The sequence below is a fragment of the Watersipora subatra genome, chromosome 4 (assembly GCF_963576615.1).
Source record: "Watersipora subatra chromosome 4, tzWatSuba1.1, whole genome shotgun sequence".
Lineage (NCBI taxonomy): Eukaryota > Metazoa > Bryozoa > Gymnolaemata > Cheilostomatida > Watersiporidae > Watersipora > Watersipora subatra.
Genome location: NC_088711.1, coordinates 3,531,519 through 3,546,672, shown reverse-complemented (window position 1 = coordinate 3,546,672; position 15,154 = coordinate 3,531,519). Strand labels below are relative to the sequence as shown.

Here is a 15,154-nt window from a genome sequence, read left to right as displayed (position 1 = left end):
TATCTTGCGTTTTAGATTTATTTAAGAAAGTATCAAACAATAACTATCCAGATACTTGACCTTGATACAGTGATGCCGATTAATACATTTGATACATTGACGCCAATTGATACGTTTGACACCGATTGATGCATAAGTACTTCTGAGCCCATTCAAAGAACTATTAGCTGTTATAACTAGTAAATATATGATTATGCAAAGAGCAACAGAAAAAAGTTGAGCATTGGTTGGATATTTAAAAAAATGCACTTTAAACAATTTGTAAAAATGTGAAAAAGGAATAAATATATAAAACAAGAAAGATGAAACATCAGCTTAGAAAAACCAACCAGTTATCCTCAGTGTTTATTGATTTGAGCAAGATTACAAAGACAATACTGGGTAAACTAAAAAAACTAAAAAACAAACTGCTTTGAAGGAAAATGTATAAAGCTAACAGTCACGTTAGTTTGACTAAAATCACTAAAATCCAGAAGAAAATTTGAAGTAGTAGTATACACTCAGACCTGCAATGATGATAATGCCTAAAATGATTCCCACAATATTGAAGCTCTTCGCACTGTCGGAAGCTAAGTCTGCACCAATTCTGTCTCCTGCAACAAATGCAAAGCAGTATTTGAATTTTGTATACCAAATAATGGAGTCAGGCCAGAAACATACTGGAATCACAGCTAACAACTTCAGTCTTCTTTGCTGTCACCAGCGAGTCAATTAATAGCCTCAAGATTAGAGACAGCGAAGAGTCACTGACTGGTGTACAAATATTCCTGATATAACAGAAAAAGGTGATTAGGGGCTGTTGTGCTTGTAGGTTTGAATAGATAAGATTAGGTATAATTTGGTAAGAGTATATATGAGTTGATAAAAGTAGGTATAAGTTGATAAGAGTAGGTATGAGTTGATAACAGTAGATATGAATTGATAAGAGTAGGTATGAGTAGATAAGAATAGGTATGAGTAGATAAGAATAGGTATAAGTTGATAAGAGTAGGTATGAATTGATAGGAGTAGGTATGAGTTGGTAAAAGTATGTATGAGTTGATAAGAGTAGGTATGAGTTGGTAAGAGTAGGTATGAATTGATAAGTGTAGGTATGAGTTGATAAGAGTGGGTATGAGTTGATAAGAGTGGGTACAGGTAGATAAGTGTAGGTATGAGTTGATAAGAGTAGGTATGAGTTGATAAGAGTGAGTATGAGTTAATAAAAGTAGGTATGAGTTGGTAAGAGTAGGTATGAATTGATAAGTGTAGGTATGAGTTGATAAGAGTGGGTATGAGTTGATAAGAGTAGGTATGAGCTGATAAGAGTAGGTATGAGTTGATAAGAGTAGGTATGAGTTGATAAGAGTATGTATGAGTTGATAAGAGTAGGTATGAGTTGGTAAGAGTAGGTATGAATTGATAAGTGTAGGTATGAGTTGATAAGAGTGGGTATGAGTTGATAAAAGTAGGTATGAATTGATAAGTGTAGGTATGAGTTGATAAGAGTGGGTATGAGTTGATAAGAGTGGGTTCGAGTAGATAAGTGTAGGTATGAGTTGATAAGAGTGGGTATGAGTTGATAAGAGTAGGTATGAATTGATAAGTGTAGGTATGAGTTGATAAGAGTGGGTATGAGTTGATAAGAGTGGATATGAGTTGATAAAAGTAGGTATGAGTTGGTAAGAGTAGGTATGAATTGATAAGTGTAGGTATGAGTTAAGAAGAGTGGGTATGAGTTGATAAGAGTAGGTATGAGCTGATAAGAGTGGGTATGAGTTGATAAGAGTAGGTATGAGTTGATAAAAATAGGTATGAGTTGATAAGAGTGGGTATGAGCTGATAAGAGTGGGTATGAGTTAATAAGAGTAGGTATGAGTTGATAAGAGTAGGTATGAGTTGGTAAGAGTAGGTATGAATTGATAAGTGTAGGTATGAGTTGATAAGAGTGGGTATGAGTTGATAAGAGTGGGTACGAATAGATAAGTGTTGGTATGAGTTGATAAGAGTGGGTATGAGTTGATAAGAGTAGGTATGAATTGATAAGTGTAGGTATGAGTTGATAAGAGTGGGTATGAGTTGATAAGAGTGGGTATGAGTAGATAAGAGTAGGTATGAGCTGATAAGAGTAGGTATAAGTTGATAGAAGTAGGTATGAGTTGATAAAAGTAGGTATGAGTTGGTAAGAGTAGGTATGAATTGGTAAAAGCAGGTATGAGTTGATAAGAGTAGGTCTGAGTTAATAAGAGTAGGTATGAGTAGATAAGAGTAGGTATGGGTTGATAAAAGTAGGTATGAGTTGATAAGAGTAGGTATGAGTTGGTAAGAATAACTATGAGCTGGTAAAACTCAATGTGAGTTATGACAACCATTGTATTGCAAGATCACACATTTACCCATTCGTATTGCTTCTCTCACTTGACTTGATTTGCGTATTGCTGCGATGCCAATCCAGAGACAGCAGAAGATTGTCGTGAAGATGGACAGAGCTAGATAGTCATTAGGAGGATTTCTCAGTGGAGTATATAACACCTGGTCGGTGGGATAGGCTGATGCTACGGACTGTGGTGGATATCCCGGTGCTACATGTTGTTGTGAATATCCTGGTGCTACAGGTTGTTGTGGATATCCTGGTGCTACAGGTTGTTGTGGATATCCCTCAGCTGCTGAAAACTCTGAATATCCGAGGGGGCTCAACTGTGTTGGATAACCTTGTTCATCGGCGCCAGCACTTTTTGAATCAACTGGTAAACACTTTTCCATTGGGTTATAATAAGAATCTGGAAGAATACAACAATGAAGGAGAACATGCTAGAATATATAAACTCTAACAGACCAAAGAAGGTAAGAATTGCTATGTCTCTAATTAGGCCTACAAATAGAAAGAGAGAAGCAAATGAGTCTTGATATTTAGACTGACATGCTTTCTCACCTGTTTGAGCCATTCTTAGAACTATTATCTAGTGTCTTTATGGAAATTTGGAGCAAGAATGACTGCAGTGAAGAAGTCAAGAGTTATATATATTTGCCAAGTTGTTGCACAACGAAGGAATGGCTGTACAGCATCAGGGACAATGGTGATCAGTTCCTTCTAGTGAATATTACCTAGTTGACGGCTTGTCTTTTTGTAGTAAACAACTGTATAATCCTTATAAAATGCTACCCCAGTGTCAGAATTAACTATTCTCACCATAGATATATTAAACCCTAGATTGGCACTCGTTAGATTAGCCTACGTTAGGGCACTCGTAAGTTGAAGTATTACTGCTTATAAGTTTTACATATTTTCAATAAAATATGCAGTCTCAGATGCACAAACTATGGAAAAATTGAGCAGTTTTTAGTGCTAAGTCAATAGGAGTTAATAGATCAGCTGATTCGCTTTGCACATCACCATGACGTTGCGGCGTGGTGGAATGTCATCATTCCTATAATTAGCATGACGTTGCGTCATGCTAATTATAGGCCTCACTTGTTTTGCTTATTCGCATATCTAGGGTTTACTATATCTATGATAATCACTGCTTTATATAACCTTTGTAATAGGACAGTGTGTTTAAAGATTTAAGAAAATTTTTAGATTTTATGAAAATCTGGAAATACAGGTTTTCATTTATATAACTTATGTAATAGGACATTGTACTTAGATTATGTATTCAAGAAATTTCCAGAGTTTGTTCAAAACATTTATGTATGATTTACTGATGCCTATAAAAAGTTATACGTACAGATAAATAAATATCTCAGTTCTGTTACAATGTTAATTGCTCAAAATGCTATCAAAGAAATTATTGCAGAAAACACAACTTTTTAAAATACAAGCAGTTTTTTTAGTACTTAAAAAAATTAAGTAATAACGAATAACTTGCTTTGCAATAATCAAATCTATAGCACTTGTATATTTAAGTCTGACTTATAACCACCTTAAGAGACGAGTTTCTCAACATCCAATAAATATTTGTAGTCTCAAATCGACTAATTTGTACTCAAACGGTTGGTCATTGGTTGTAATAATTTGTTGCCAAGTTTTCCGCAAGAACCGTTTTATTCTACTCTTAGATGGATACAAACATTTAAGATAAAATGACTAAAATCTGATAAATGATCGAAACATAAACCTGTTTCCTCTAGTTTATTTGACAGTCAGCTATGTAACAACCCAATAACAGCTCATATAAACATGTATGTGCTTTGATTGGTTGAAAATTAGTTCACAAGGACGTTAATCTGAAGGGAAAATAAGTTGTTAGTTTTGTAATGAGTTTTTCAGAATCAATAAAACTCTTTGCTATCACATCTTCAAGGCTTTCGAAAGAGCAGCAGGTTTTCCTTTCTGCTTCTTGGTTGAAATGTGCTTGTGTACTCTGGGGCATTATAGAAGAATGACAGTACATACCAGTACTCACTCTTCGGATCATATTCACATATTCACACGTATGACGACAGTCCTTGAAGTTACGATGTTGAAAACAAGGCTAGAATAAACACGGCGGGCAGGAAGTGACACAACTGATAACAGTTCAGCAAAGACAAAATGTAAAGGAAAATTTTCCATATGCTCATTAGTAGAATTATTACACAAACGCCAGTGAGGCCAAAAGAGGTTACATTATGCACAGTTCAAATGACTGTTCGCCTTTATAGATATCTCTGTAGAGATTGTGATTAACCAAGGTAGCTTATTCACCGCTTGAATGGTAGCTTGTTGTTTGCCTGTTTAGAGCACCATGTTTGTGGGGCAAAAGCACGATCATCACCAAGCAAAATCCTTCATCATTTTCGTGATATTATGTTAGCAATATTTATAGCCTATAATAAATTGAGACCGTGGGCGAACTCCTATTATACCTCTGCATTGCAATGTAATGCTGGCATGTACCTGGATTTCTATATCTGATATGAACATCTTTGAATGGCCTATGAGTGACCCAAGCTTTCTAGAAATAACCGTCTCAAACTAACTAAATGAAGGTATAATCTTTCACTTTATTTTATCAACTGCAAATTGTGTTTATCTCAGTCTTGGTTTACTACAAGCAATATTTGTAAGGAACATATGAATAGCTGTAGGGAATGTACAAAAGGAGATATATGTAGGAGATGTACAAAGGATATAGCTGTAGGAGATGTACAAAGGAGATAGCTGTAGGAGATATACAAAGGAGATAGCTGTATGAGATGTACAAAGGAGATAGCTGTAGGAAATGTACAAAAGGATATAGCTGTAGGAGATGTACAAAGGATATAGCTGTATGAGATGTACAAAGGAGATAGCTGTATAAGATGTACAAAGGAGATAGCTGTAGGGGATGTACAAAGGAGATAGCTGTAGGAAATGTACAAAAGGAGATAGCTGTATGAGATGTACAAAGGAGATAACTGTATGATATGTACAAAGGAGATAGCTGTAGGAGATGTACAAAGGAGATAGCTGTATGAGATGTACAAAGGAGATAGCTGTATGAGATGTACAAAGGAGATATCTGTAGGAGATGTACAAAAGAGATAGCTGTAGGATATGTACAAAGGAGATAGCTGTAGGAGATGTATAAAGGAGATTGCTGTAGGATATGTACAAAGGAGATAGCTGTATGAGATGTACAAAGGAGATAGCTGTATGAGATGTACAAAGGAGATATCTGTAGGAGATGTACAAAATAGATAGCTGTGGGATATGTACAAAGGAGATAGCTGTATGAGATGTACAAAGGAGATAGCTGTATGATATGTACAAAGGAGATTGCTGTATGAGATGTACAAAGGAGATAACTGTATAATATGTACAAAGGAGATTGCTGTAGGAGATGTACAAAGGAGATAGCTGTAGGAGATGTACAAAGGAGATAGTTGTAGAAGATGTACAAAGGAGAAAGTTGTATGAGATGTACAAGGGAGATAGCTGAAGGAGATGTACAAAGAAGATAGCTGTATGAGATGTACAAAGGAGATAGCTGTAGGAAATGTACAAAAGGAGATCGCTGTATGAGATGTACAAAGGAGATAACTGTATGATATGTACAAATGAGATTGCTGTAGGAGATGTACAAAGGATATAGCTGTAGGAGATGTACAAAGGAGATAGTTGTAGGAGATGTACAAAGGAGAAAGTTGTATGAGAGGTACAAGGGAGATAGCTGAAGGAGATGTACAAAGAAGATAGCTGTATGAGGTTTACAAAGGAGATATCTGTAGGAAATGTACAAAGGAGATAGCTGTATGAGATGTACAAAGGAGATAGCTGTATGAGATGTACAAAGGAGATAGCTGTATGAGATGTACAAAGGAGATAGCTGTAAGAAATGTACAAAAGGAGATAGCTGTATGAGATGTACAAAGGATATAACTGTATGATATGTACAAAGGAGATGGCTGTAGGAGATGTACAAAAGAGATAGCTGTATGAAATGTACAAAGGTGACATCTGTAGGAGATGTACAAATAAGGTAACTATATGAGTTGTGCAATGGAGATAGCGGCAAAAAATGTGTAAAAGAGATACCTGTGGGCACGTGCCAAAGAAAATAGCTGCTGGAGATGTACAAAAGAGATAGCTGCAAGAGATGTACAGGGGAGATAGCTGTAGGAGATGTACAGAGGAGATAGCTGTAGGAGATGTACCAAAGGAGATATCTCTAGAACATGTACAAATGAGAAAGCTTTCTCGAGATGTATGAATGAGATAGCTGTAAGATATGTATCGAAGATATAGCTATAGGATATGTGCAAAGAAGATATCTGCAGGAGATATCCCTCATGAGAAGTACAAACATCATTTAAAATTCTCAGTCTGTCAAAACTAAGGCAGCTTAACAAGTTAGGCTTGGAAAGATCCATATTTTTGTGGATAATTTAAAAAATGTAAACTAGTTCAATAACTGTATTACGGTGTGTAGCTGATCATTTTGCACGTTTGATTTGATAACAAGTGTAAAAATGTGTCATATAGTACCTGCTCAGTCCTGGGCCTGGCCCTCTGTTACACTCTCCTCATTAGAGGCCAAAGGAGTCTTTAAATAACACTCCGTAGGAGTGATGACCTAGGCCCAGAGCAGCGGCAGTGAAGCTTTTTGTTTTAGGTATTACAACCCCCTTTGTACCACCTGCCTGTCTGAAAACGTCTGTCACCGTTGATGCAGAATATCGGTCATCACGTTTGCTACCTCATTTCAATGCTGACTATCAGCCATCAGTTGCCGGGCTTTTTTCTCTTGCTAATGGCGTAATAACCAGCTGGCCAGTCGACATCCCAGGATTTGGGTTAGGAATCCGTGAAGGTACCTGTCCCTGACGACAGCCCCTTCTGGCTAAAGCTTCAAAGGCTGGGCTGGTCTCTTTAGAGGCTTGGCTGGTTCTTTTGCAGTCCGAGCTGGCTGATTCTTTGAAGGTGCTGGCGAATGTTCCTGGGGTTCTTTTTGGCCTTTCTTTCCATGCGCTTGTGCCTGTCATTACTGAGTGGCAAATGATCTTTTTAAATTTGGAAGTCAGTCAACTGCGTACTTTCAGGTAATGGAACCACTTAAAGCAGTATACACGCCTCCGCATCGACCATCTCTTACGCATTCTCCTTGCTGCTCTCTGAGCCCACTAGAGTCCGCCATTTTCAAAGAGGCTGTGCTTTCTCAGGGTTAGTAGCCACTCCTTTTTTGCTTACACGTGACCCAGGTAGAGCACTTGTATGTACAGTAAGCCTCCCCACAACATAAGTAGTTCCTTTTCAAGAATGTTTAGGTTGAAGGGATTTTTTGTTATAAGAGCAGTAAAATACATATAACTTGTCTAGTCTATTTAGGATCTATTCAAACTCATCCCATTGGTCATACAAAAAGAAAAACTTGATTTAACTTTTTTGATTGGTGGGCTGTATCGTAACTGCAGTATTATTGGTTTGCATCAACAACTGTTCTCTTTTTTTAACCTTCTCACGGGTTTTATAAACCTTGACTGCAATAATTTTTACAATAAATTGATGGGGAGCGCACATCTTCGACATTCATTTACAACAATTTGCTTACTTTTTTTTAAACAGCGAAGCTCATTCTGCAAAGTAAAAATGATAACAAATATTTTATACATTTGAAATAAAGCATAACAACAAAATATTTATACTACAAAAAGAGTGATACTACCTGTTTGTCATCTATTTGTTGCGAAGGGTCAAGTTTAAAATAAAAGAGAACTTTTGATGATACTCCAACTCGTCATACGTTGATTGGTAGGCCAATGATATAACACTTGCACCAATCGATCACCTTTGTATTTATAAACAGTTGCGCAGCTATCTTATTCTCTGTTCTGTCAACACATTTGACGATATATCATGAAAAAGTCGTAAAAGTTGTGTATATAAATGATATACCGCTATTCGCACGCCATTTTTTGCAATTGGGGTGAGATATATTGACATTCAAATTGAATTTGAGAACTTGCTCGACTTGAAACTGTATGTCATATGGAACCTTTTACCTAGTAGGAAGCACAGACTTAAAATGTATTTTTTACGCTATATGTAATTTACGTTATTGGAGCATCTACTGTAACTGGAAAAGTCTGCATTTGGCTGGCTTGAGCTTGTCCTGCTCTCCTCAGCCGCTGGAGCACCTCCTGCAGGCGTGCGTCAAAATCTGGTGCAATGTCTATGATGTCATCTAAGTAGAGTAGAACATCTGCTAATGAAGGACATGAAGAACCTGCTCCAACAGCCTCTGAAGAGTGGCTGAAGCAGAAGTAGAGAAGAGCCCAAATGGTAGGACCTTTTACTTCCACAAGACAGAGCAAAAGGCAAGTGCTAACTTCTCCTATGCATTGACATCTGAAGGCACTTGCTAGTAGCCATTGATCCACTGATCCAATGTGCTGGAGAACTTGCAGCAGGAGACAACATCAAGGCTATTCTTGATTTTTGGAAGGGGTTAAGCGTCCTGCTCTGTGACATCTTTTAGTCAACGGTAGTCATCACAGAAACGTCTTTTGACAAACACCATAGTAGAACTCCAGGCACCTTCGGTGAGCTCAATGAGTCCCTTACTAAGAAGATCCTGGACCTGGCATTTTTCCTTAGCCTCCTTTTCTAGTTTGAACCAGTGGTTGTGGGATGGGGGCTGATGAATAAGTCCAGTCTTTTACTTAAGCCAAATGTAAATTAAACGTTCCATTTTGGAGGGCCGACCCAAATCTTTTTCTCCCGTGCTGAATGTGGCCTGATAGCTCGTCCGTAGTCTGTCCAATGACTCAGTTTGTCCCGGTTTCTCATGGTTTTTCCTTGCTGCTTGAAACAAGTCCTCCAGGTAGGCTGGCACCTATATCTCCTGTGCTTTGCATTCTGGGCTGTGAAGTCTAAACAGGAAAGAGGCTGTTCCTCATCCATCTGGTGGCCCCCTGCTTTCCTGCAGTGCTGACCTTAGGCTGGCTTAGAGCTTCAGAGGTTTGTCGGTGAGGTTCAGATACCAGATGACTACACTTCCTTTTGGCTCAGGCCAGTTTAAACTTGTAGTTAGCGAAAGAGCCCTTTTGAGCGGCTCTTTATCAACCTCAACAAACAGTAGTTCAGGATACTGATTCAACATAGAATGGCCATTTCTGTCCAAGGTGGTACCATGATGTCTCTCACCACTTTGTTCAATAACAGTTGCCCATGTCTATCTGGACATGTCAATGGTTGCCTGTTGATGAGAAACATTGGCTGTTGAAATTCTATGGCACATTGGTAAACCACAAAAAATTGCATTTCCAAAATGACATCCTCGCTGATGTGGCTCACTACAGAGACCTCCTTGATCTTTACATTACGGAGTCGTTTCAGCAACTGTACTACTACGTAAAATGACTACTCTGTCCCGTCGGCCATGAAGCCATGGCTGTCACTCTCTTCGAGCAAGTCCGGTGCACCCTAAAAAAGCCTGTAAAACCTTTTCTTACTCAGTAAGTTTGTGATGCTTCTAGTGACAATCAGGAGCTGAATGAATTGACTTTCTATTTTACCTAGACAAAAAATATAATACAGTTAAGAGTATTGCACCTACAATTAAATAACTGGATAGGATAAGACTTCTACGCGCTTTGGTCTTCGTGGCTTCGGTGGCTTTTTTCATAATTACCGCCACTTGATTGGCTCCGTTTGCTGGTAGCACAGTCAACTCAGCAGTTGACTTTCGATCGACCAAAAGTATTACTGGCAATTGTATCACCTGCTGAGTCGAGGCTCAGTCTGAACGTGGTTTGGTCACCTCCTCGGTGTTGGCTTGGTGCTCGACTCTGGCCTCAACTATCTTCCACCATAGTCTACTCCCCAAAGGAGGCCCTGGAAACTGTTCATTCAGTGTCAAAAAGAAAGATCAGCTGTGACTAAAGACAATGCTTTCATGCGCCGTACTCCAGGCGCTAGACCTCAGTCTCCACAAACACTCGTTCCTCTTCAGGTAGTTTTCGAGCTCGTCCTAATCTGGCAGTACTGAGCGCTATTTCCCGTCAGTGGCAGCTGTCACTTAATAGCCTGTCTTTTAGCAATCAGTCTAGTCACTTTGAACGTGACTCGGTCTGGGCTAAAAGCTCTTCGATTCATCTACTGGGCAGAGCAGGCGGGCTGCTAGTTGGCTCCTTGCTCTGTCTCTTCATTGTGGCAGGTGGGCTGTCAGCTTTGAAAAGCTGTTTTACAGCACTTCAGGTTATGTTAAGGGTGCTGTAAAACAGCTCATTGACATAGTCTAATCGGTAAGGCGCTGGCAAGTCTGCGTAAACCACTCGAGTTAGCCCTTTCACTTGCTGTTTGTCACTTGCTGTTCTTAGAGGGTAATGGCTGTGGCTCTCCTCAAGGTACTCAGTTTATACCGAGCCTGCCTGGAAAAGATGCCAAACTAAGCTTGCAGCATGTCAAAGATAGCTTCATTCAGTTAGCTTGACCCTATTTTTCTGCCATCTCTCTAAGAGCTCCTCGCAAATGGAGCAGGCTGTTGACTTCCATTTAAATGTTTGCCTCTGTCACTTCCTGGAATCGACTAATGAAGAAACCCATGACTTGCCATGTTGCTAACCCTAATGAAAGTACCTCTCCGACTCTTGGAGACGAGCTGCCCTTTGGGAGACCTGCCAAAAGAGCAGCTCTGAGTTCAGGTTTGAGTTTGAGTTCTGAGTTTGAGCTGTCCTTTGGGCAGCCAAAACACTCCGTGATCAGGAGGTGTTTTCACTTTAGAGCACTTGTTTTTTCCGGTGTTCTCTCCTCACTATCACTAGGATAGGCTCGGTTAAAGCAGCTTTCCCCTTACTATCACTAGGATAGCCTCGATTAGAGCATCCAGAAGTGTACTGCTTTCTGTAGAGTTGGGATCTGCTATCACACCACTGCCACCATTGTAAAAAAACTGACTTATTACTTCCATGTGCTTCACAAAAAACAAACCACTCGAGCGCAAGGCAATAAATGTGTGTTTCTCAATTATTGAAAAACCTTGGTTTGAACGCCATGGCGTTCTGTTTGTCAGCTCTTTTTTAGGATAGTGTTTAATTAGAGGTGGCATTCAATAAAAGGGTGCCGTTCAATTTTTTAATTAGCTTCTCAGAACTATGAAAATGTAAATTTCATTTAACGAATTGCGAACAAAAAAGTAACAACTAGCATAAAATTATAAGGCACGAAATATGATACAAGATATACAATAAAAAATAACATGTTGATTACTGGCAAGTAACAAAATGTTTAACAATGAAAATCAAATGATGCATCGCTATTGCAACAGTTCTCGTCGTTCTCTAGAACTTGTTTATCAATGTCGAATAGTTGGTTGTTATTTTTATTGGTAGTGCCAGGATTTGCCCACGCTTGCTAGAGACATTTTGGTACAGTCTTAATAGGGCGGTCTGACCTGAAACAATGAATTTTGGTATCCTCAGAGCCGTCTAGAGCATTGATCAGCCCACATCACTTACACAACTTGACAATTAAAGACGATTTGACATGTCTGCCAAAGCTGATAGGTTTATATGCTTTGAGAAAGTTTAACACACAGCTAATGTGGTAGAAGCGTTTTAATTGAATGCCCAGGCCTCAATGTAGTAGGCTCGATCTCAATGCATTTAATATTGGCCCACAAAACTCAAAGTTCATCAAAATTGCACCTGTCTTTTAATACAATACGCCTAATTAGGTACCTTTTATTACTCATTAGCATGATGAATATCAAAGTGTCGCTCAAACATAGATGGCCTTCAAATAACGGTGGCCTTCAAATAAAGGGTTGCACCCTATTTTTCAACTCTTCTCCTATGGTGGTGTTTAAATAGAGGTGGCCTTCAAATAAAGGTGGCATTCGAATACAGGTTTTACGGTATATAACACAGTCAAAAGTAGAGCACATACAAATAACTGTACAGGATGAAACTTCCAGGTGCTCTGATTATTGTCGTATCGGTAGCTCCTTTTATACTTATTGCTACTTGACTAGCTCCACCTTTTGGTAAAATTGTCCACTCGGCAGCCGACCTTTAACCAACCGAAAATATTACCGGCAGTCGTATCGTCTACTGAGTCGGGGCTTGGCCCAGTTGTGGCAGCGGTCACCTCCCGATGTCGGCTCTGCATCCGGCTCTGGCCATGATGATCTTCCACCACATGCCTAACTATGTGGTTGGTTATAGCAGCGGAACTAAATACATCACACAATAACAAGGCACTGAGTGAGTCTTGCTCATAGAGGAGCCTCAATTCAACACTCAAGATCTGATCTATATACCTTTCCAGATATTTTGTGCTGCTGGTTTAGAAGTTTTTTAACACGGAAAATGTAACCAAAAAATGTTATAGAGTCATCTATTTACTGTACTTGTTAGACTTAAAGGATTTATATAAATGTAATTTTATTGTGATAGTGAATGGAACTGCATTTCTAGCCCATGATCGGCTGCAATAAATTTTATCATTGTAAATAAAAAGGGTGGCACGTATTATTTACATTTGGACTAAAACAAAAAAACTTCTGACTGAATTTATCATTTATATTGCTCAAAACAACTGCATCAGAATTTATCAGAAGTAAGTGATGAAAATTTGCAGCTACTTTTATCTGTTAGTCCGGTAGGTTGATATACTATCACTATGAACAACAGCAGATCTGTAGAAAGTATCTTGAGTTTTGGATTTATTCAAGGAAAAATCAACCAATAACTATCCAAATACTTGAAATTGATACATTGATGTTGGCATATAAGTAAAGATACATGGAGTCTTCAATTCTGAACCCATTCAAAGAACTACTAGTTGTTATTAACTAGTAAATATATGATTATGCAAAAAGCAATAAAAATAAATTTCAACTGAATTGCAGTAAAATTGCACTTGAAACAATCTGTGAAAAGTTGAATAAGAAATAAATATTTAAGATAAAAAGGATGAAGTACCATATGAACTGAACTCCTCAGAGTTGATTGATTTGAGCTGATTTGAGTTGATTGATTGATTGATTATACAGACTATACTAGATAAACTATAAAATGTAAAAGCAAATGTTTTAAAAAGCATCATATAAAACTTACGTCACTTTAGTTCAACTAATTTCAATAAATCACAGAGTCATATGCGAAGTACAAATATACACTGAGACCTGTAATAGTGATAATACCACAAATAATTCCTACAATATTCAATACCCTTGCAGTTTGGGAAGCTTCGGCTGCAGCAGTTGCATCTCCTACAACAAATTGAAGGCATTATTTGAGTTTTGTATACATGTTAGTAGAATCAGATTAGAGACCTGATAACAGAGTTAGATTAGAGATCTGATAGAAAAGTCAGGTCAAAGACCTGATAACAGAGTCTGGTCAGAAACATGCTGGAATCACACCTAACAACTTGAGTCTTTTTTGCAGTCACTAGAGAGTCATTTAACAGTGCCAAGAATAGAGATAGAAAAAGTCACAGACTGGCCGGCAAATGTTCTTTTCATAATAGGAAATGTGGGTAAGAATGGTCAAGCCTGTAAGAGAACCAACAATATTTGAAAGCTGGTACAACTCAATACAAGTTTGCAACAGCAGGTATGAGTTGATAAATGTAGGTATGAGTTGGTAAGAGTAAGTATGAGTTGATAAGAGTAAGTATGAGTTGATAAGAGTAGGTATTAGTTGATAAAAGTAAGTATGAGTTGATAAGAGTAGATATCAGTTGATAAGGGTAGGTATGAGTCGATAAGAGTGGTATGAGTAGAAGTTGTGCAAGTCCATAGAACAAAAGAGATCAATCTTCTTATTTAAAGTGCTTTCAAAGTATATCTAGTATGTAAATACTTTTATTAAAATACAAACACATCTATTTTCCAGATTTATTGAAAAATTTCACACCTACCCTTTGTTGCTAAGTCTCTCACTTTGGTTGATTTGTAAATTGCTACGATACCAATCCAGAAACAGCAAAAGATTGTCGTGAAGATGGACAGAGCTAGATAGTCATTAGGAGGATTTGTCAGTGGAGTATAAAACACCTGGTTGGTGGGATAGGCTGGTGCTACTGGTTGTTGTGGATATCCTGGTGCAACTGGTGGTTGTGGATATCCTGGTGCTACAGGTTGTTGTGGATATCCTGGTGCAACTGGCTGTTGTGGGTATCCTTGTGCTACAGGTTGTTGTGGATATCCCTCAGCTGCTGAAAACTCTGAATATTCTAGAGCGCTCAACTGTGTTGGATAACCTTGATCATCGGCGCTAGCACTTTTTGAATCAACAGGTAAACTCTTTTCCATTGGGTTATGATGAGAATCTGGAGAAATACAATGATGAAGGGGAACATGCTAGAATATATAAACTCTAACAGACCAAAGAAGGTAAGAATTCCTACGTCTCTAACTCTCTACGTCTCTACGTCTCTAATTACAAATAGAAAGAGAGAAGCAAATGAGTCTTGATATTTAGACTGACATGTTTTTTCACCTGTTTGAGCCATTCTTTAGAACAATTATCTAGTGTCTTTTTGGAAGTTTGGAGCAAGAATGACTGCAGTGAAGGAGTCAAGGGTTATATATGCTTTCCAAGTTGTTACACAACTTTTGAATGGCTGTACAGCATCAGGGACAGGGGGAACCATTTCCTTCTAGTTATCAGTAGCTGACTACCAGCTACATGTTGATTTACGCATTGTCTGAAGTGTACAACTGTATAATCCATATAAAATGCTACCCCAGTGTAAGAATCAACT

At 38.3% G+C, this 15,154-nt stretch overlaps 1 protein-coding gene across 3 annotated transcripts; it reads right to left on the bottom strand.

Moving 5' to 3' along the window:
* On the bottom strand, positions 1-15,000 carry LOC137393530 (proline-rich transmembrane protein 1-like). 3 transcript variants are annotated; one of them, XM_068080116.1, is made up of 3 exons: positions 14,890-15,000; positions 2,376-2,759; positions 1-593 (listed from the first exon to the last, which is right to left on the bottom strand). In XM_068080116.1, exons 1-3 carry the CDS (start codon positions 14,900-14,902, stop codon positions 463-465), a joined length of 528 nt encoding a protein of 175 aa, XP_067936217.1. In that variant the 5' UTR covers positions 14,903-15,000; the 3' UTR covers positions 1-462. The 3 variants fall into 3 exon arrangements, with proteins under 3 accessions (XP_067936217.1, XP_067936216.1, XP_067936214.1); XM_068080115.1 differs by lacking the exon at positions 14,890-15,000 and adding an exon at positions 2,912-3,049; XM_068080113.1 differs by lacking the exons at positions 1-593; positions 2,376-2,759 and adding exons at positions 13,090-13,655; positions 14,309-14,719 and having other exon boundaries at positions 14,890-14,980.
* Positions 15,001-15,154: the final 154 nt, after the last annotated feature.